At 36.6% G+C, this 20,451-nt stretch overlaps 1 protein-coding gene across 4 annotated transcripts in view; it reads right to left on the bottom strand.

Annotated features, from left to right (window-relative positions):
* The window catches only part of CAMSAP2 (calmodulin regulated spectrin associated protein family member 2), a 78,720-nt gene that overhangs the window by 14,301 nt on the left and 43,968 nt on the right, over positions 1-20,451 (bottom strand). For 2 of the 4 annotated variants that reach the window (XM_009088472.4, XM_018912087.3), the window contains exons 5-10: positions 19,313-19,345; positions 15,029-15,170; positions 11,786-11,925; positions 3,911-4,004; positions 2,773-2,866; positions 491-561 (exon numbers count right to left, since the gene is read on the bottom strand). In XM_009088472.4, coding sequence (XP_009086720.3) covers positions 491-561; positions 2,773-2,866; positions 3,911-4,004; positions 11,786-11,925; positions 15,029-15,170; positions 19,313-19,345 — 574 coding nt within the window. The remainder of the gene's footprint in view (positions 1-490; positions 562-2,772; positions 2,867-3,910; positions 4,005-11,785; positions 11,926-15,028; positions 15,171-19,312; positions 19,346-20,451) is intronic. The other 2 variants (XM_018912088.3, XM_009088473.4) reach the window with 1 other exon arrangement.

Below are 20,451 nucleotides of genomic sequence, written 5' to 3' on the forward strand. Positions count from 1 at the left end.
AAAATAGGACCCAATGTAACTGCTGTGAAAAATTATTTTAGCATCACTTTCTGTTGCTTTAACAAATGGATTTGCTTCACTACTCAGAACACTGCAATGGCAAAAAAGTGTTTATATATTGAAAATACAACTCAAGCCAATTTCATCTTGTATATATATTTTACCCCTCATTCCTCAAAGAACTTACTAATGTGTAAAATATTACACAAACCCTACTAAAATATGCCACAAATACTTGTTGTAAGCCTTTTTCCACATAATCAAAAGAGAAGTCAAATAAAAAAACCACACACAATGTATTTGGTACAATCTTCCCACTTGTACATTTTATAAATTACAGAAGTTAATTACGTAAATGAATTAATTTTTGAAGTAAAGGTGTCCCCCTCTTTCTGCATAAATGATGTTTGAATAAATACAAGCAGGAGACAATTTACTCAGGGGACGACACCTGCCTCATTGCCTCTCCCAGCCCTTTGTGAATTGTTACCTGGAACAGATGAATAAGGCTGCTGGGGTGTATGCAGTTGGTGAGGGGGTGTGTAAGCTGGGCTCTCCAATCTATAAAGCAAGAGACATTAACTTAGAATTAATACATCAAAAGCCACAATACAAAGGCCAACCAGTCACCCTGTTGTTGGCCAAGACAAAGACAAGATTTTTTTTTTTTTTTTGTGATGAGAAAGAAAGTGAGGGTTAGTTCTCTTCTGGAAATATTAATTTATCAACTAAAAAGAGAACACTGTAATAACCTTGGAGTGGGACTAATGCAGGCAGACCAAAAAGTCAAAAAGGTATTTTTCACACACAAACAGCTACAGACCTGCTGCATAAGTTTTGGTAATGTACTTGTCTCCTGATTTATTTCATGTAAATGTCTCTATTAGAAGGTTCTATTTTTTAGGCTTGATTTCAGTAAAAGGTCGAAACAGACATGAGCAAAATGAGGCAGCTCCTACTGGCCTCAAAACTGAGTGATTGCAGCCAATATCACATACTTTCCATACATTTCTATTTTCAGTTGCTTAGTTTGAAACTTTTGCTTTGTGTCTGGACTGCAACATGCACTGGAAGTGGATAAAGAAGACTTTGAGATAGACATGACTTTATATATAAAAAATCTATTCACTACTAAAGGAGTAATTATAGAGATTTCCTCTGTTTCTAGTTATACAGATACTTTATTTGGTTTACAGAGAAGGTCTGTAATTGAGTAGCTGTGTTAATCCAGGATGGGATTAACATAATTCAATGTTTTGATCAAGGTGCTTTTTCATGATCAGAACAAAGACACATACATAAAGACACATGGATTTGTATGTAAAACACTTCTAGAGAAGCCAGACTTCAAACACAAGCTGGATTAAATCCTTTCATGTTTTGAATTTTGTCCACTGAATTTAAGAGCACACTCCCAAACTCACATTTTTCAGAATATTTGTCTAGTGTTATTATATTATATATACTGTATAGTGTAGAGATGTCTCTAAATAATATTTGCAAGATGATATTCACATCAATTTAAGAAAAATACAATCTACAAGAGCATCTTTCACAACTATACATTAAATTTTTAAATATAGGTTCCCATAAATTCCTGGATTTTTTGTATCAATAACACTACGTGCTAGCTACATGACGTATCTGTTTTAAATGGTGCTCAAGATTTCTCTGAAAATTTTAAAATCCTCATGTCTGTAAGTTATCTTCAAAGAAAAGCATACTTTCCAAATTTAACCCCACAGCCTGTGAAAATCTGCTACCATGAAGAGAATCTATAGACTTATTTTTCCTTGGGGAAAAGACTGATTCTGGCACCAAGCCTGGGCTCCATGGCAACCTCAGACACTGTAACTGCCACAGTCCCACTCCCTCTCTGTGCTGGCTCTGGCTCTCCAGCCCATGCTCTGAGTCACTCCAACAAGCTAAGGCAGCAGAACATTCACTTTTTCCAAGTGGGGTCCTTTTTTCTTTGTGTGCTGAAATGGCAACTCAAACACTGAAGAGGGCAGGAATGCACAGGCAGGAAGGCCAGGACTACAACACCCTGCAGTCAGGGAACCTGCAGCCTGTGTACTGGATTCCAATATCTGAAATGACTTTTTGGGCCCCTCCTTGGTCCAGCAGTGATGTGTCATCAGGCTGGATGAAATACCCTGGTTTATGAGGAGAGTTACAGCAAATGGCCTTGGGAACCCCAGCTTCAAAGGATGTGTTCAAAACTACTGGCTCCTGTTCTCCTGGTTTATATGCTCAGTCTACATGAAAATAAAATCATTGTCTACAAGAGGAACACACTTTGGGTACATACAGGGAAAGGATTTGGAATCCCAGCATTTAATGGTAGTAAGAAGTATTACTCTGTTATTAAAGTCAGCATAGATTCTGAAAAACTAAAAACATACTTAGGAACCTTAAATCTCAAACCCAACCAAACCCCTCTCCCCAAAAACCCCATCCAAAAACAACAGAAAAGGCTGAACAGGATTATCTGGGTTGGAAATCAACCCTTTGCTAAATATCCAGGTAAAATGCTATTTTTATCCTTCTCCTCTGTGCCAGTTTAGATATATTCAATAAACTCCAAAATAAAACCCCCAAAATTATAAATGTATTGAACTACAGGGTATTGCACAAAATTCCAGAGTGTATCTGGTAACTCAATCATTGAGCTTTGCAAAAAGGCAAAAAAACCCCAAATTTAAAAATCTGTTTGATTTTGAACAGAGAGAAGGAGATTGTGAAACAGTGCTAGTGATTCTCTGACATTACCTGGCTACAAAGTCAGAACCAGATGGACCATCCACATAATTTCTTCTGTTAGCATTCAAGCTGTGAGCAGAAGCTACATCTTTTGCAGGTTCAGCTGCCAAGAAGAAAAAGTTCAAGTTATTATAGTTTAGTGTTCAGTTAAATTACATAGTAGAAAAGCTGTCCAAAATAATCTGAAATAATGATTTTCAAAGATCTAAAGAATTTTCATTGATTCCATTATTTAGATTAAAACTGTCACTTCCTTTCATCTTTATGTCCTCCAAAGCTCCTGTACTGGCACTAATTAAAGAAATGAACACTAACAAAATAGACTAAAAAAAGCAAGGGAAGTACTAATACAGAAAAATAAACTAAAAAAGAGTCACAAAATTAAAAGGAAACAGACAGTTTTAGCAAAAGTTGTTCTGGAAGAAGTGTTTCTGATAAAATTTATCCCCAAACTCTTAGACTGAAAAAAGATTTTTTGTCACACCCTTAACCAGTAAGCACTATTTAAAGATTTATGTCAGATTTGTATGTGCTGTAAAGCATAAAAATGAAGAAAAGGTATAACAGCCACCCAATGCAAATCTCTTCCTAGTGCATGGAAAGCTAATCACAGCACTGTGTTATTGACCTGAAAGTAGTCATTAACAGATGTCAAGATCTATCTGAAAGGTGGATTTTTAAATTTGAGAATTGCTGATGGAAGATGGTGCCTTTGCACTTGGTACAAAATTAAATTTTACAATCAGCTCTCTATTCACTTTGCCCAGATTGATGATTCGTTCTCTTGGTATCTTCTCAGCAACACAAGCTCTTCAGGCTAAATTCTGTTCTTGGTTTCTTATTACATTTGTAATTCTTGCATGGGCATAAATAGATTCAAGGCTTGTTTAGGTCAGGAAAATTTGCAAGTGATTATACCACAACAATTTAAAAGAGTTTTTGGTAACAGACAACAAAATCTAATTATGATTTATGAGATGAAATGAAGATTTACAATGAAGAAAGAGAACTTCTTTCCTTCTTTAAGGGGACTGCACACTGCCAAATCCTGTTAAGGAGAATATGAACTGCATCTGTGAACACAATGGCAATCTGTACACATACATATCAAAACATGCATATTAAGGGCAATCCATAACATAATTACCTTGGGGATGCACAACAACACGGGGCTGTACAAATGATGGCTTCACCACTTCAAACCACCAGAACAATTCTGCCATGAACACCATGTAATTGCTCTACATGAAATAAAAAAAAAAAAAAAGGAGAGAAATTGATGTTAGAACACAAGCCTGCAAGTAAACAGTTGAAGCAGCATTCAGGAGATGCCTCTGTGTTTCAGCCAGTTTACAATCTCCACTGGTTTTTTAGAAATAGAGACCAGTACAACTGATCTGTAGCACCAATACATAACTTGACCAGATTGCAACCTACTGGGTTGAAATGTTTCATAACAAGCATATGCTCCAGCCTGATGTCTTGCAGGGAGGGAGAGAGGAGCAGGATGGGTGGGAAAAAAATGCCTGCCAAAGATCAGCCATTTCCATCAAAAAACAGCAGTGAAAGCCCCATTGCAAGGGCAGATAACACTTTTTTTCAGAGATTTTTAACATGAAAAAGTATGGTACCCCTTTGTTTTAGAAGCTGGAATCTGAATTTGGCTTTTGTGTTAATTATGTGCATTTGTCACACTTGTGAAGTTCTACCCAAATTCACAAGCCTTTAATGCAAAACAAAAACCAGCAGCAGTTTCTTGACTGCAGGTTAGAAAAAGGTTTTAGCTCCAAAGGTTTATGCACTGCTGATATATATGTCCCTACTGTATGTTCCCATTACACAGCTATGAAAGACACAGTGTGGGAGCCACCAGATGAAAAGGAAAAAACAACTGGTGACAAACCGCATCAACAACAACAACAAAAATCAATAGAGGAAAGCCAGGCAGGAGCAGTTGTTTCTGCTGCAAGAACATGAGTACAAAAAGCCCAGAAGGTTGTTGATTGTGGAGGCTAAATAGTTCAGAGGCCAAAGCTTCTGCATCTTCAGTGCCACTTCACATCTAGAAAAATCAGCTGAAGGAGATCAGCAAACATCCAGGTTTGAGCTGGCTCAAGCAGGTGCACAGACCTTTGCCACCAGTCTGAAATTCTGAAGACGTAAACAATGCTTATGCATTAAACTGGGAAGCTATAAATAAACAACTCTTTGTTTCAAAGAGTTTCTTTCAAAAATTCAAAACAAAAAAGTCATTCTAATTCAAAAACAAACCACAGACTTCAACTAAGAACGTGATTTTAAAATAAAAAAATATTTACTAAAAAAGTGTTGATAACAAAAAATTTTAATTCTGCATCAGTATATTTGAAAATATAATTTTCAGTATCTGTTTCACACTTTTCCTTCAGATTTATTTTTCCTGAAGATTTCTAACATAGATAAGCCTATACTTCAGCAAAGGGATACTCAGACCAAAAGCTACTCCTACACTGTACTATATGGTGAAGGGATCAGGCACAGCTATTACACAGAAGTTATAAATAGAATAGGAAAAACCCCATCGCTGTTTATTCAGCTTGACAGAACTGAGTGAGGAAAAGTGCACAGCAGAATCTTTTCCATTCAAGTTAATGTCAAGCATAGCATTTCAGTAACACACACTGATTTCATTAGGAAGCTTAGACCAAGAAAAACTCACAAGTACTTCTCAGACAAATATGATTTTTAATACTACAATTTCAAAATATTATAAATTCTCTCTGAATTTATATATATATTTTATATATTTATATTTATATATATATTCTCTCCCCTTCCCCTTGCCTCTCCTCAAACTTTCATATTTTTGACTTGATTTTTTAGTAAAAATATTAAATCATAAAATGTTCTAATCATAGCTTTGTTCCCATCCAAAATAATATTGCATTTAGATACTCTAATTTCTCTCATGTTTATGTTGAAATGCTGCATTTCAACAAAAAACAGACACACCATAGTGTGACTATTTTATGAAGGACAGATATTCCTTCTAAGAATATCTTCTACACAGTCCTGAGCTGCTGCAAGACAGTTTGTTTTTCTAAAGCCACCAAAGCAGTATTTACTGAACTAAAAATGAAAGTGCTGCACAGCCCACTGAGAACAGAGGCTACTTCAGATGGTGAGCCATCATGATGGAAATCACGTTTTCTCACAGGTTATTTTTAGTCTGAACGACTGTAGGGAAAGACTGATGATCAGTAACAAATTTTTTTGGAAAAACTAGCTGTGGGTCTGTAGTAATGTTGCTATTCAGAACTCAAAAGAATGTAGATATGATTTCCATAGATTTTTGCCTTGATTACGGTGACAGAAATTCTAACAGCTTGCCATGTGATTATCACATGCACTTACACACAACAATACTCAGAAACATAAGAATATTTTAACAGTAATAAAAACTAAAGAAGCTCTGAGCAGACCAGGCTGGCTCAAGCCCCCTGAACAGCAGATGGCAGACTTGCAGCTTCAGAGATCATTGTTAGCTAAACAGTCTCATTTAATTTCATTTCATTTAATCTCACTTATTTCAAATACTTCAAATAAATTAGACCCTCCTAATACCTATAGGTTTTAGATCTGCACATTTATAGAATAACCACAATATCACATACACAAATGACACATATAATTTGTCATCAGGCTTGCATCCACTAAAACTGGGTGTGAGAGCAGCCACAGAAGCTTTTAGCATTTTTTTCAAAATGAACATAAAATACACTGTGAAATTTTTACCATGATGCACATTGAAATCTCTGTTCAGTGGGCCAGGAAACGTCACGTCCAGTTTTTTGTTACACAAGTGCCAAAGTAAATGCTTCAAGACTGCAGAAAACTGGAGTGTCACAAACTGTCTTGAGAAGGCCAGGCTACAGCTGTGTATGATCCAAGCACTACCAGTTTGTCCTCCATCCTGCCACAGGCCAATAAATGCCACAAAAAGTCAGTTTTCAAACCCACTATGCCTTGTTTCAGACCAGAACTGAGAGGGAAGAGTGGCTGATTAACATCAGTGAAAGCAAACCACGCTGCTTCCCTTTAAATAATGAGTCAGGAACATTTGGTCCCTCTCAGGGAGAAACTGTCTCAAAAAACTGTTCCCTGGTTGAATCTTACTTTTAATTCCTGATCCTCAATCGTTTTAACCCAGCCAGATGGGAATGAAATGCCTGAACTGACTCCCACCATACATAATAAATGCCTCACCAAGCACAGCCAGCTGCTCTCCCAGGTCCTTAAGGGGTTCCAATTGCCAGCTCAGGCTTAGGTGAGCAGCCTGGCTGGCAGTGGGTGGGAAACCTGTGCAACACATGTGGACATTGTACAGCCCTGAATTTCCAGGGTTTACCTATGCAATGTCTTTGAACACTATTTTTCACATCTCTGGTGCTGATTACAGCCTCTGCTTATGTTATTTACAAATAAATACCATCAATATTACATCAGAAAGTACAAGTATTCAACACTGCTCAAGTGCAATAAATATTTTTAATATGAATCACAGAATGACTAGGTTGGAAGAGACCTTCAAGACCATCAACCCTTCAGATATCATATACTCCTGTTCAATTCGGCAGTAGGAAAAAAAAAGAAGTTCTGGATCTGAAACAAAAAAGATTTTGACAGTGCAAATGTTTTTTCTGCCACTCTGGTTAGTAATCAGGTGCAAAAATCAGGTACCTATTCCATGTGCTTAGTTGTGATTCTGCAGTTTGGAGTCTGGACCACATCTAGGTCAGAGGAACGCCCTTGCAGCCAAGCCACAGCAATCATCTCTCACATTTGCATCATTTCACACTCTGAAAGCTTTCATTCTAACAAATATGCCTTCTGCATCAGCTTGGGTGAGCAGACTCTAGAGATGTCAGCACAGAGCAGCCAGAGAAGCAGCAGCTGTGCTGAAGGACGTGCAATCCCCCCTGCCAGAACAGCAAGGCTGCAGAGCCCTGTGGCCCTGCTGAATGCCCAGGAACCCACACGCTCAGAGCAGCAGGACCCAGCCAGCTCCTTACAGGACCTGCAGTTATTACAAGCAGACAAAGACTGTATGTACATACACACCCCAAGGGACAAATGGACCCCTTGAGAAACTTTCTGCACGTGCTCCCCAAAGCCACTGGTGGGTCACTAGTGGCCCACCAGTGAGCCCCTGCACTATGAGCCCCTGCTTCTGGGACATCATGGGGCTGGGCTCCAACCCAGTAAAACTGACTCTGTGTGTATGTGTGTGAACTCTGTGAGCAAATGAGTGCTGTGTGTGAATAATAACTGAGTCATGCTACTGATAATGGCAGTTGAATTAATAAGAAGTGTTCTAATAGTATGGTCTGAGTCTCACCATCAATCCTCTATCAGCGAAGAGAGAATGTACAACATGCGTACATTAAATGAGGAGCAGAAATTTAGGATCACTACTTAAGAAAACAAAACACAAACCTACACATTTGTAAAGGCTTGGGTAAAGGAACATTTACAAAAGACAACAATTAACAATTGATGCAGTGCCAAGTTCCTGTGTAAACTCTCAAATCATGGCAGGCACCAAATGATTCCAGCTGTCAGTCAATCCCCTCTTTGACAGTTAACCTCCTAAATGACTTGGTTTTAGATTTGAAGCCTATGGCCCTACTAGAACAAAGTGGCAGATAAAGATCTGAAATTATCAAGAATCTAATCAATTATGACCAAAGATGTGTTTTTTAACTCTTTTAGAAATAATTTCCATGTATCTCACGTGACAAATGGAGCATGTGAGATATTTATTTTAATTCTTTCTCTTCAGTGACCACACAACATCCTTATAGTAATTATACATTCCATTGAACAACCAAAGCACAAATGCTACAGATCTCCTATTATATCACAGTGCTAATCAACTGCTGGGACAAAGCAATAAGTCTTTAGGGTTCTCCAGGGTACTTCATACTTCTTCTGATGTCACATTATGCTTCATACTTCTTCTGATGTCACATTTCTATCTCTTCAAATTTGTTCTTTGAAAAGGCAACACAAGTGCGTGTCAAGTCACAATGAAACATTCCTTTAGCTCTGTGTACTTTCCCAGATATAGGTGAAGAACAAGATACTTAAAAAATAAATCCTGTCTGAAGATAAAACTGCTTACAGGAGAAGGGCAAAAAAGCAATCTGCAAAAAAGCAAACTAAAGACAGACTTGAGATTTCTATTTTTTCCCCTTGTTAAATATGCAGGGAGGATTCAGAAAACATTGTGATTATTTTTATGTAATCACTCTCTACTTGTGTTTGTCTCAAAGGACAACAACCAAGAACCAGTATGGTCCCCTGGTGGTGCCCCAAGCATCCATGGAATGTACTGAAATATTTTTTTTTTAATATCAGTAGCCCTGCCTTAGTAAACATCTAATGAAGAACTTTACAAATGTATTTTTCTTAGAGGAGAAGAAACAGGCAATAAGGAGCAACAAAACTTTCTGCTTCCTTTGATTATGACACATTAAAGCTGTCTAGAAATCCAGACAAAGCTTATTTCTCCTCTGTGCTAAACCAGAACTAAGGCAAGTTTCATCTGCTGGGAAATCTCAGAGCCTCTATCAAAGACTTAGGATGCTTAAGTGAAGTCACTGTCTTTCTGTGCATTTTGATGGAAAAACTGAAATCAGGCAGTGTCATCTTGGTCAAGCGCTGCACTAAATTTCTGCATCATATCCTATCTCTAACCTCCCTTGATTTAATGTGCCAGGACAGTGCAAGGTGCCCTGGGAAGAATGTAAGGTATGTAGTTTGTGATCACTTAAGAGGTTCTGCTCCCTTCCTTCTCAAGAACCAGCAGCAAGCCAGGATACCTACTGTAATTTCTAGGACCACACAAGGCACGGCACTGTAAGTCCAAAAACTCTGCTGAGATTTTTTTCTTGAGGCTTTTTCCAGTAAGATATCAGCAGTTGGTATTTTTTACTTTTTCTGTCACCACTCTGAATGTAAGAGGTTTGTAAGCCAGAAGCACAGTGGCACCTACTGTGCACTATGAGCCACTCTGAAAACAGACAGGAATTTCTACTGATTAACAGACACACACCTCTACAAATCCTAAGACTTCATATTATGTACATTTTGTAGGCTGAAATGAGTAGCTTCCACAAACCAGTATAACTCAATGTGCAATATTTAAAATATCCATTCACAGTACAAGGTTGTTTAAAGTGACAATAAAATTCATTGGAGAATAAACACATTTATTGAAATTTAATCTACTCAGATGCACTGGAAAACTAAGGAGAAACTCCTTTAACAATTAATTTATTTTTTAAACAAATTAATTCTTAACACTGGAAAAACAGAGTTTACAACACTAGCTGAAGTTTCCATGCCAAGTTTTAGAAGAAAAACTTGGCAGCCTTGCTTTGTAGCATTTACATCTAAATAAGCATCCATGCCACAGCAACTTGTAAAAACATGATCACAAAAGGGCTTTCTCAGATCTAGAAATACTCTAACTCTTTGAAAGAACTCTAAATCCTGTCTAAAACCAGTGTTCAGAAACAGCAAAATCACTAAGTTAAAAGTGTAAAGTCTGGTGCATTGGGATATTGACAAAATATTTACTAAAGTTTGTTTTTTTGTAATTGAAGCTTCCTAGTGCATACTGGTTTGAGAAATAATTCAAGGCATTACTATAAAAATGGTATGACCAATTGTCATGAATCAAAACAAGAATAATCAGTTGCATTTATTCCATGTATCTGTAAACAGAGAGAAACACCAAAACGCAGTGAAGGAGTCCTGCTCAAGCCCACTGAGTGTGGCTGTAGGACAGGAGGTGCAGCCAAGGCAGACTGCAATGCAGCAGACACTTCACCAGCACGGAGGCAGATCACTGCATGTGAAATCTAACACCACCAAAAGCTGCCTGAAAGCACCACACAACTTTGTACACACAAAATAAAGCAGCAACAGCTAAGTAGTCTAGACTTAGGTCCTACTGCCCTTACTCACCCTGGCAGCTCATTACTTATTTGGAAAGGACTGGGTTCAACCCTACAGGAGACAACAAAGCTGTATTCAAGCTCCGGCCTCTGTGACTCTGCTTGTGAGATTGCTAGAAAATCATAAAAGCAGTGAAATGACCCAGATATTTAGAAACCAATTACATCCCATCTGCAATGGATATGCTGACTTCAGAAAAATAATATTTCATTCCCTAAAGGCAAGCCAACAAGAATCTTAAGCAAATGAAGTATGTTTTACATAGAAGAAAGTCTTGGTGAAATATAATAATGGAAAATTAAAATTACAATTAGACAAAAAATCATTCAGTTGCTCCTTTTCTTTCTGCATAGGCTGAAAGAATTACAGAATAATACTTTATTTTCCTCTTTCTAAAAGAGCAAAATCTTAGATTGATGGAATACACTTAATTGCTTATTCAAACAACTGTTTTTGTTGGAATTGTGTTGCTGCTCGTATTTGGGGCATCAGGGCATTGGTTGTTCAAAAAAATTTAACTCAGAAATTAACTCAGAAATTTACACTTTTACAAAAGTAAAAGAGCTTTAAGATTAAATCCCAAGAAATTGTGTATACAGAAATGAGTAAGAACAGTGAGTAATAATTCCGTAAACAAGTCCTTAATATTTCCTCCCTTTGTTAAGGCCTTGATATATTTAAACTAATGCAGATCACTATTACATTTCAACAGAAATATTGCAGATTGCAGACTTCAACTATTTATTAATAAGAAAGAAGATAAAGTGGGAAATAGTTTTGCACAAAATCAAAGCTCTTACAAATCCCTTCACAAGTGCTTTTTAAAAAAACCTTTGAAATTACTAGGAAAACATAATGGCCAAAAGAAGGTGGCTTTTCATTCTGCTGAAATTTGTGTCTTGCATGCTGTGTCCAAAGAGAAGCCATACAGCAGCAGACTACAAAAGACTAAACATAGCATTAACAAAACAGTTCTGTGGATGTTGCTTGCATTTGTGTTTAATTGTTTTATTTTTACCTTTATTGAAGAAGCTGCATAGAGCATATCCTCAAGGCTGAAATGGCAACACTGGTTGAGGTATTCTTGACAAAATTCTTGAATCAGCTGTAGATTATACAGGCTGTCAGCTAAAGACATTGTATCTTTCAAACAAATATCTAAAAAAGAAGAAAACAAGCAAAGATTAGATACAACTCCAGATTTGCAAAAAAGTGCTTTTTGGCTTTTACAGATTCAGGAGCATTTACTGGATAATTTCAGACATAATTTCTGCTCCAAACCCTCCCGACCAAAGACTTTTATTTTTCTAATTCAGAAATTAAAGAAATTATTAATTTACATTTTATCTTTGCATTTCTAAACATTTAGATATTTTTGTAAAAATTAATTTTGTTTTTCACCATTGAGAAGTTAATTTGTTTCTGTTTGCCTTTTGTGAAAATGTAAGTTGTTCTATCATCCCAACTATTTCCATATAATGAAAAAATACATCTAATCACTAATATATTTTCTTTTTATAATTAGGTTTTCTGTAGAGTAACAGCAGTAAGAAATAGACACATTTTTTCATACATTTCTCTGTACATATTAGATCTTTGTCTTTAAACAAGAACACATTTTAGCATCAACAAGCCTGAATCTTCACAAAAAAACAGCCTGGTCTTAGGTATTCTTTTTTGTGGATTGAGATGTTTGAGATGAGATTTTCCAAGGAGCTGAAGGCTGTTATATGAATTATCACTCTCTGAAAGTGCCATTTAAAGACAACGCAGTGGTGGCTGTGAACAGACTTGTGGAGTTACACAGTATTCTCTGACTAGTATTTAAGCCCAGATAGCCTCTGTTGTCCTTTTATAATTGCTTCTTGGAAAGGTAAGTAGCAATAAGAAGTCCCATGAAAAAAAGACAGTCCTCTTAAAAAAAAGGACTGAAGAAAAGAATTAAATATACTTCCAGAGCATGCATCAGATTTTTTTGCTAAAGCAACAATGTAAGACAGAACTCCACAGAAGTTTTGAATTGTTAAGGATAAAGGTTTTCTTCATAAAAAGAATCTACTTTGATCCCAGCAGGATAAGGATTCCCACACTGAAGAAAATCAGACATAGTCCATAATTCCAAATCCACAGATGATGATCAATAGGAAAAAATGTTTGACTAAACTGACTGAAATGAGATTCAATTCAGAAATGCAAAATGTGAGTCAAACATTTGATTCTAATAAAACTCTAAAGTGATTCACTGACTGAAGGTGATATGGAACAGGGAGTCATCACCTAGTGTAGACATGTGTGCCTTTGGCATCGTGCAGCTATGGAAAAAACTAAGATGATGCTAAAATTCATTTCCAGCAGCGACAGAGGAGCACTAAACAGAGCAGGAATGGGATGTCAGTCTAGATTTTTCTGTATGATTACAACCCTCTACAGTCAAGAACAGTAAACCCAAACTACACAAGTTACAGAGGAAGACTGTTGAGGATAACAATGAGAATGGAAATCCACTTCAGCAAGGGAGACTGAAAAGGCTTGGTTCAGTAGCCTGGGCTAAAACAAGAAGAAGAAAACAAATCAAAAATGTGAACATCAGATTAGAAACTATTCAAACCAAAGGATACTGCTGCAGGAACAACAAAGGCATGTAAGACAGGTTATGTAAAAAACAAGAATAGGTTGGTAAAAACCAAGAATGAAATTTAAAATCATGTCAAAAAAAAAAGGAACAGAGGGTAAGAAGAGTACAGATTTCCAACAGTTTGACAGTTTTAAGATAGAATAAGATAAGTTTAAGAAAGGGATTATATAATTCTGTACAAGAGTCAACTTCTTGACTCGATGGGAGTCCTTTCTAGTTCTGTATTCCTTCAAGGAAACCTAGATTTGAAAGTGAAATGAAGACTTAATGCTATTTCAGACTACAGAGAACCCTAGAATACTTTTGTCTTTTTTGTTAATGCATTTTTAAGCATTTTTGCATATGTATTTTTATTACCTGCCTTCTTCAGTTTCAGTACAGAACCAAACCTCAGTAAAATTCAACATGCATCAAAAACTATTACCTAAGTACAGGGAAGATGAGCAAAATCTTACTAAAGTGTTTCCAGCTGCTTTGGAATACCTTTGAATTTACTTCTGAGACAATGACATGCACATTTGTATCTTTAGGGAAGATGATGTCGGGACATCTAACAAGAATATTAAAACTGAAGTTCCAAAGATGACATGTGCCTTGCCCTGTTCAAAGGCAGATGCTGGGGGAAGGTGCTGGTCACATAAGGCACACAAGATCTTTCAGAGTGTCTGTGTTCTCAGCCATGCTGGAACAGGACAGAGGCACCAGGTGTTACCACAGTCAATACCACCCAAGTTCTAACTCTTCCCTAATCTCATGTAATAGTATGCATTTGGCTGCTATATTTATGTAAATTGAAAGTTCTATTTATCAAAATTCTCAAGCTGCAGAAGAAAGGTGAATGAATGCATCTTTGTGCCTTTCATCTTCAATGGCTCCTGTGCTGAAAGCTCCCTATAAAGTGGTTGTGAATATGAATTCCAGATTTCAGTCCTTAGCAAGCTCTAAACCCTTCTCCATATTCCTGCATTTCTCAGGATGTTTCTGTATAAGTGTTCCCACGACATCAAAGGTATCATAGAAAGAACACAGGCAGAAAATGATGGGTGTTAGCTGCCAAGACATTCTACAGCTCTTAGCTGCCAAGAGGAAGGTATAACTTTACCAGGCTTCTGAGCAAAAGAATGAGATGAAACTGCTCATCATCACAGACAATTGCTATTAGAGAACAGCATGACAGCAATACATTCCACACTATACATTTTGGTTACTCTATAAATGATTCAGATAGATCTCAGGTGAACTAAAAGCTTAGAATACAGAGCAACTATTTGCCATGCTGTGAAGCTATGCAGAGCCTAGCTCTAAACTCCTCTAAGTTTTATATCTGTAACTACTCAGATGCACAAAAAACACTTATGCAGCTTCAAAAATAAGAGTTTTGCAGGTAGTTTCAAGTATGTTTATTTTAGTGTGGCAACATAAAAGCAAGCACACCAGGGAAGGACATCTGGGCTCCTTTTATTTAAATATAAAAAGAAATAGGCACAAAGTTTAAATTAAACCCACCATATTCAAATTGTGCCTGTTGGGTACTGCATTTAAGCACCTTCCTTCACACAGTTCTCAAACACAAACATTTAAACTTTTATGGCCATGTATACAAGTTGAGAGATACGCCAGACCTACCCTCCAGTTTAATGATATCTGGACAGTAGAAGTGGATCAGGGCTGCTAGAGCACAACCATCTGTACCATCCTTCAGCAGATTCTCCACCAAGGGAATGCAGGGCAGCTGCTTCAGTAACGTTTGCTCCTTCCGGTAACGAGCCTACAATTCGGAATGGAGACATTTAGAGAAAGAAAGAATGTATGAAGAAGAATGTTTGAAGAAACAGAGTCATACTGTAGGTTTTACACTGTTAGTGAAAAAGCAGTATTCAAGAAATAGCTATTCTATTTCCTAAAACTATTCATGCCATGCTACATTTTAAACAGGATAATATAGTATTTAATATTCTAATATCTAATAATTATCTTAATAATATCCAAGAGGAAAGGAACAATGCTAATACTGAACTTAGCCTTCAAAACTACCAAGTTTTGATGATCTCTCTATAGCAGACTAAACTAATTTACATTCTATACCTTAATTAAAATTCAGCAGTCATTATTACACAATCAAAAATTATCTGTGTGCAAACATAGTGAGACAAGCCCTTGTCTCAACTATGACAACTGCAACTTCACTTTACAGGCAAGTTGCATGACTCTGAAGTTAACACACTTAAGTATTTTGCCCAAAATCTTATTCATACAACTGACTCATGACAAATTCAGAAACAAGGAAATCTGCATTTGATCAACTCTATTTTTATTACTAGAATGTGTAAGCAGTCACAAACATAGAGAAAAATTAATGGTCAACAGTTATGACCATGCAGTGACCCAGTAATAAATGGAAATATTTCAAAAATCCAGTCAGCATATAAGGAGATCCTTAGGTTAGAATATCAATATAGCATTTGTCTGCAGTGAATATATTTTCAATGGGTTGTGGGTGTTTTTTGTAATAAGAGAGGAGGGCTTACTGAAAAAATGGACTTAACATCATTCCTATTTTTTTTCACTTCTTCCTGGGAAAGCAAATGGAGGTGGAAGAAAGTGGTATAGATTTTAATTTGTTAGTATTATTTACCAAGACCTTTTTAAAACAGTAGTGAAGGGTTACTGCTGTACTCATACCACAGAACTCCCTACGAGCAGCAAAGAGTTTCTGAGTTAATCTTATGCTATTTAAATGCATCTATACCCACTGAACTGCAAGTCTCCCTGCAGGGACTCTCAGAAGTCTTTGTAGAAATCACTCTTCCCAGCAAGGCTAAAAGTGACTGTTCTTACCTCCCACTCTCCACCTTTTGGCCGTGCTGGAACAATTACTGATGGGACTGTACCAAAACCATTGGTCCAGCTACAGCAACCCTCTCCTCCTGTGTTTCTGCAGTGAATGAGTGCATGAGCAGGGATGGAGGTTTTATGGAGGAGTAGGAATTGTTTAGGCCAACTGCGCATGCAAAAAGGTCTGTGGAACCACAGACTCACCCCGAGGGCTGTACTTACTGTCACTGGATTTCTGTCAAGGATCACATGGCATTATTTTAGTGAATGTCAGTGTCCCCTAACTGGCCTAAGAACTAAAAGCCTAATCTGGCAACAGCAGCCACATCAGTTCTAGAAAAAAAAAGGCTTGTGCTTGGCCCAGAGAACTTATACCTCAACCAATTAATATTTAAAAACCCCCCTGAGACTTAGTTGTAAGTTCATGCTTTCAGTGTAGTTGCATTTGTGTGCCAAATACGCTTTATAAAAATGGAAATCCCATTTTTGTGTGCTAGAGAAAACATTCACACCAAACAAAAATCATGTTCCTGTTATGCATTATTAATATTCTTTTCTTCATGTTCTTAATATTCCCTAGTATATATAATGAAATAGGTCAATTATAATTGCAGTGAAAGTTTAATCTCCCTCACTCTATTGCAATCCAGTGACCCACTACGATGAAAATGCTCTAAGTTTCAAATTCCATGTTTTTATGTCCATGTATGTCCCCCTCAACATGACTGAAATTAAGTCTTTGAAATATCACAATTTAATTATGACTAAACATCAATAATGTTAACAGATACAAGATGCAAATGGACTGAACATCATGATTCTACAAGCTCTGTTTAATTTATATTATTTTCTTTTGAATAGTATCTTTTAATGGAGTATTCAAAAATATTTGAAATTGACAATATAGGGATGTTACACAGTAAATCCTGTGAAAAAGTACACTGCACTTTGATGATGCCTTCACTGGCCTCATGAACAGTGCCCACCCATGCTAGAAACTGTGTCATATCTTTGAAGTGGACATAGAGGATTTCAGCCATTGTAGAGAATGCCAGGAACATTACTTCAGGAAATATAAACTCATACAACCTGATCTGCTAGGTTCATCACTGTATAGCAGGCATCATATTTCAATTTGGTTGAAAAGATAAAAGAAATTATACTGAAAAAATGAAAAACACTGGTAATTAAACTGCATTTTAAATTAACTTCCATTTGAATAAACTCTTCTCATCAGCTGCAATGTTTGCTACTAAATTTATATATACAATAATGCAAAAGATTAACTTCTACATTATAAAGCTCTAGAGCTGATTGTAACAAATGGTAACACAGGCTTCTTGTTTCTGAGATCCTAAACCATCCTGATTTAGCATCTTTGAGCTTATTCCACTTATCCTAGTCTAGGTATAGTCAAGACACTTGCCTAGAAACAAGGTCAGTTAAAGATGAACAGCACACCAGCTACTCTCTCTTAAGTGATGTGTGTACTCAGAGCTAATCATTAAGAATGAATGTACTTACACATTACCATACAGTAGATAACAGGTTATAAATGTACTTATCAGAGGTTTTAGCTGCCTCTATGCTCAGGAATGTCTGTAACTATGAAAAGTGCTCTGTTCTAAAGGGGAGAGACAGAAGAGTGGCTCAAGTGATAGAGCAGCCTGAGTATTATCAGTAGCACCTGGGGTTTAACTGCATTTCTACTGAGCTAACAACACAAAGTGACATAAATACCACTAATTCAAGTTGTTTACAGATAAGTGGCAGGCAAACTGGAGTTAGCTTCTCAACAGATGGAGTATTTTAGAGTTGAATATCATTTATGCAAAGGAAAATACTCAATAGTAAACCAACACCACAGACAAAAACAGAACACAGACATTCTGAAACTGCTTTCAAGTAGCCTTACTTTGACAAAATAAGACAAAAAATTTGTGATATCATGGTCCATCTTATTTTTTCTGCATTATTCCCTCCAATTAGTTATACTCCCTTAACTCCAAAACAAAGTTAATGGGCTGTACTGTGAAGAGCAGAGTATCTGTGTGTGTGTCACCAGTGTAATAGATACCTTCACAGAGCAATTGCCCACAGAGACTGTCAGGAGTCTGAACACTGCTCAGCCTGCTGGAGACACTACCTTTGAATTACTTTTCCAGACACAGAGTAATTTTTCTTGTTGCCTACATGCAACTGCCTTGTTATTTTCAATTTCTTTTGCAATGTAAGGACAGTGTTTCATTAGTTACGGCAACAAACATCTGAGGGACTGCTAGATCAATTATTTGGTAATTTTTAGAGCAATGATAGATGGGAATTAGTTCTTTGGAACTCAGATCAGAAGTATCAATTCTGCATATACCTTAAGAGCTGTTCCCAGCCAAACCTTGCCAAATAAACAACCTGAATGGACATCAAGTGTGAATTCCTACATGACGGAGGAAAATAATGATAACCCAAAGGTGGCACAGCACAGAGAAAACAACTTTATATTACTGCAGATATGAAAAAATGTTTTTTATTACTTTTAGTGAAATTATAGGCTCACTAAAAGTAGGTTGCTTTGGGTCATTTTGTGTGGGGAGAGATTAACAGCAGTCTTAAATCAGCTGAAAAAATGGGGAATTCTAGATGAATGGTGTAATGATTGCATATGCTTAGAATAAATAAGATTTCAGATTGCATGTAGCATCAACAACCAAAAGCTACTTCTGCAAGTCTCTTTTTAGAAGACAATTGGTATCAAATTGCATGTGTTTACTGAAAGTTTCTGAAAAAGTAATTTATAAATGTTCATTGGACATGAGTTAATAACAGGTAGCACTGCCTTGTACAAACCCACTGACTGCTTGAAAAGTAATTCCTTATCCAGCATCATATCTCACATTTCTTTTGCACAGATTACCTTGCAAAACAGGCTTCTGCAGGTATGCACTCCTTTGCAGGGCAATCTCTTATAAAATTATCTCATACAGATAAATGAAATGAATGATTAGACCAGCATGACATGGACAAAGCCATTCCCAAAATAAGCAATTTGATCAAAGTGAAGCAGTTGGGCAAACTTACAGGAACCAGTTTCCAAAACCATTTGGTAGGAGACTTCAGAGGAAGCAGTAGGAAAAAAGGATAAAAGCAAAAAGCAAAGGGGAAAAAAAAAAAAAAGGAACATTTTATCAGATTTCATAAATTACTTTTATAAAGCAATTTTCTTTAACATTCTCAGTTTTGTAAAACAGTGAGTTGTAATTTAATGGCAAGCATAAGTGCACTGTAACCTCTGCATATTGAGCTAATTAGCAGCAATAACACTGGAAAATATGTCTGCACTCTTTGTAGATCAACATTATAATTTTCCCACATGAACAGCAAAGATTGTCAGATCAATGCAGTTTTATGAAATGCTTTCACACATCTAATTGTACTCTACATATGCAATCCGACTGAAGAATTCATTTGAGACTTGAAGTCATGATATCACAAGTATCAAAATGAACTCCAGCAGCACACATGGGGAAGCAGGGAAGCTAAAGCAATGAAGAAAGGGATAAACACACTGTAGTACAGTACACCCAACTGCAGTGAAGCTTGTGTTAGTTTCTTCAAGCCAAACAGTAACATTCAACAATATTTTTAAACAATCATATGACAGTTTTCAGGACAACAAGAGGTACAGGCAGTTATATTTTTACAATGACAAATCACATTAGCATCAGCTGCATGATGTGCAATGACCTGAAATGTAGATGGAGTTTTGACTACTGGCAGAGGAATCATCAGAACTAATACATAAACTTCTAAACTCCTACACAATAAAAAAAATAGTAATCTGAAGCACACTGATTTTTTTCTACTCTGCCATAATACTTCTGGTATTAAGAATAAAAATATTATGTACCAGTACTATAAATACACACAGAAAATGTCACCATTCCATTGCTTTCATTGTAGAAAAATAAAAATCAAACCCACTTGCAAAGTGCAGGAAACAATTATTTTGTTTTTAATCAAGATAAATATTTTCTGGAAATTGTAAAAATGCAGTTTAAAACTACCACGGAACAAACTGCTATGGAACCTTATTATTTTATGTAGTTGTTAAAATACTGTGCTTTTACAAAACCTTGAAAACAACTGTACTAATGATACAGAGCTTTTATGGAGAAAAGCTCTTGTGCACTAATGGGTGTGCAGCAGTAACACAGCTA

This window comes from Serinus canaria, chromosome 8 (assembly GCF_022539315.1).
Source record: "Serinus canaria isolate serCan28SL12 chromosome 8, serCan2020, whole genome shotgun sequence".
Lineage (NCBI taxonomy): Eukaryota > Metazoa > Chordata > Aves > Passeriformes > Fringillidae > Serinus > Serinus canaria.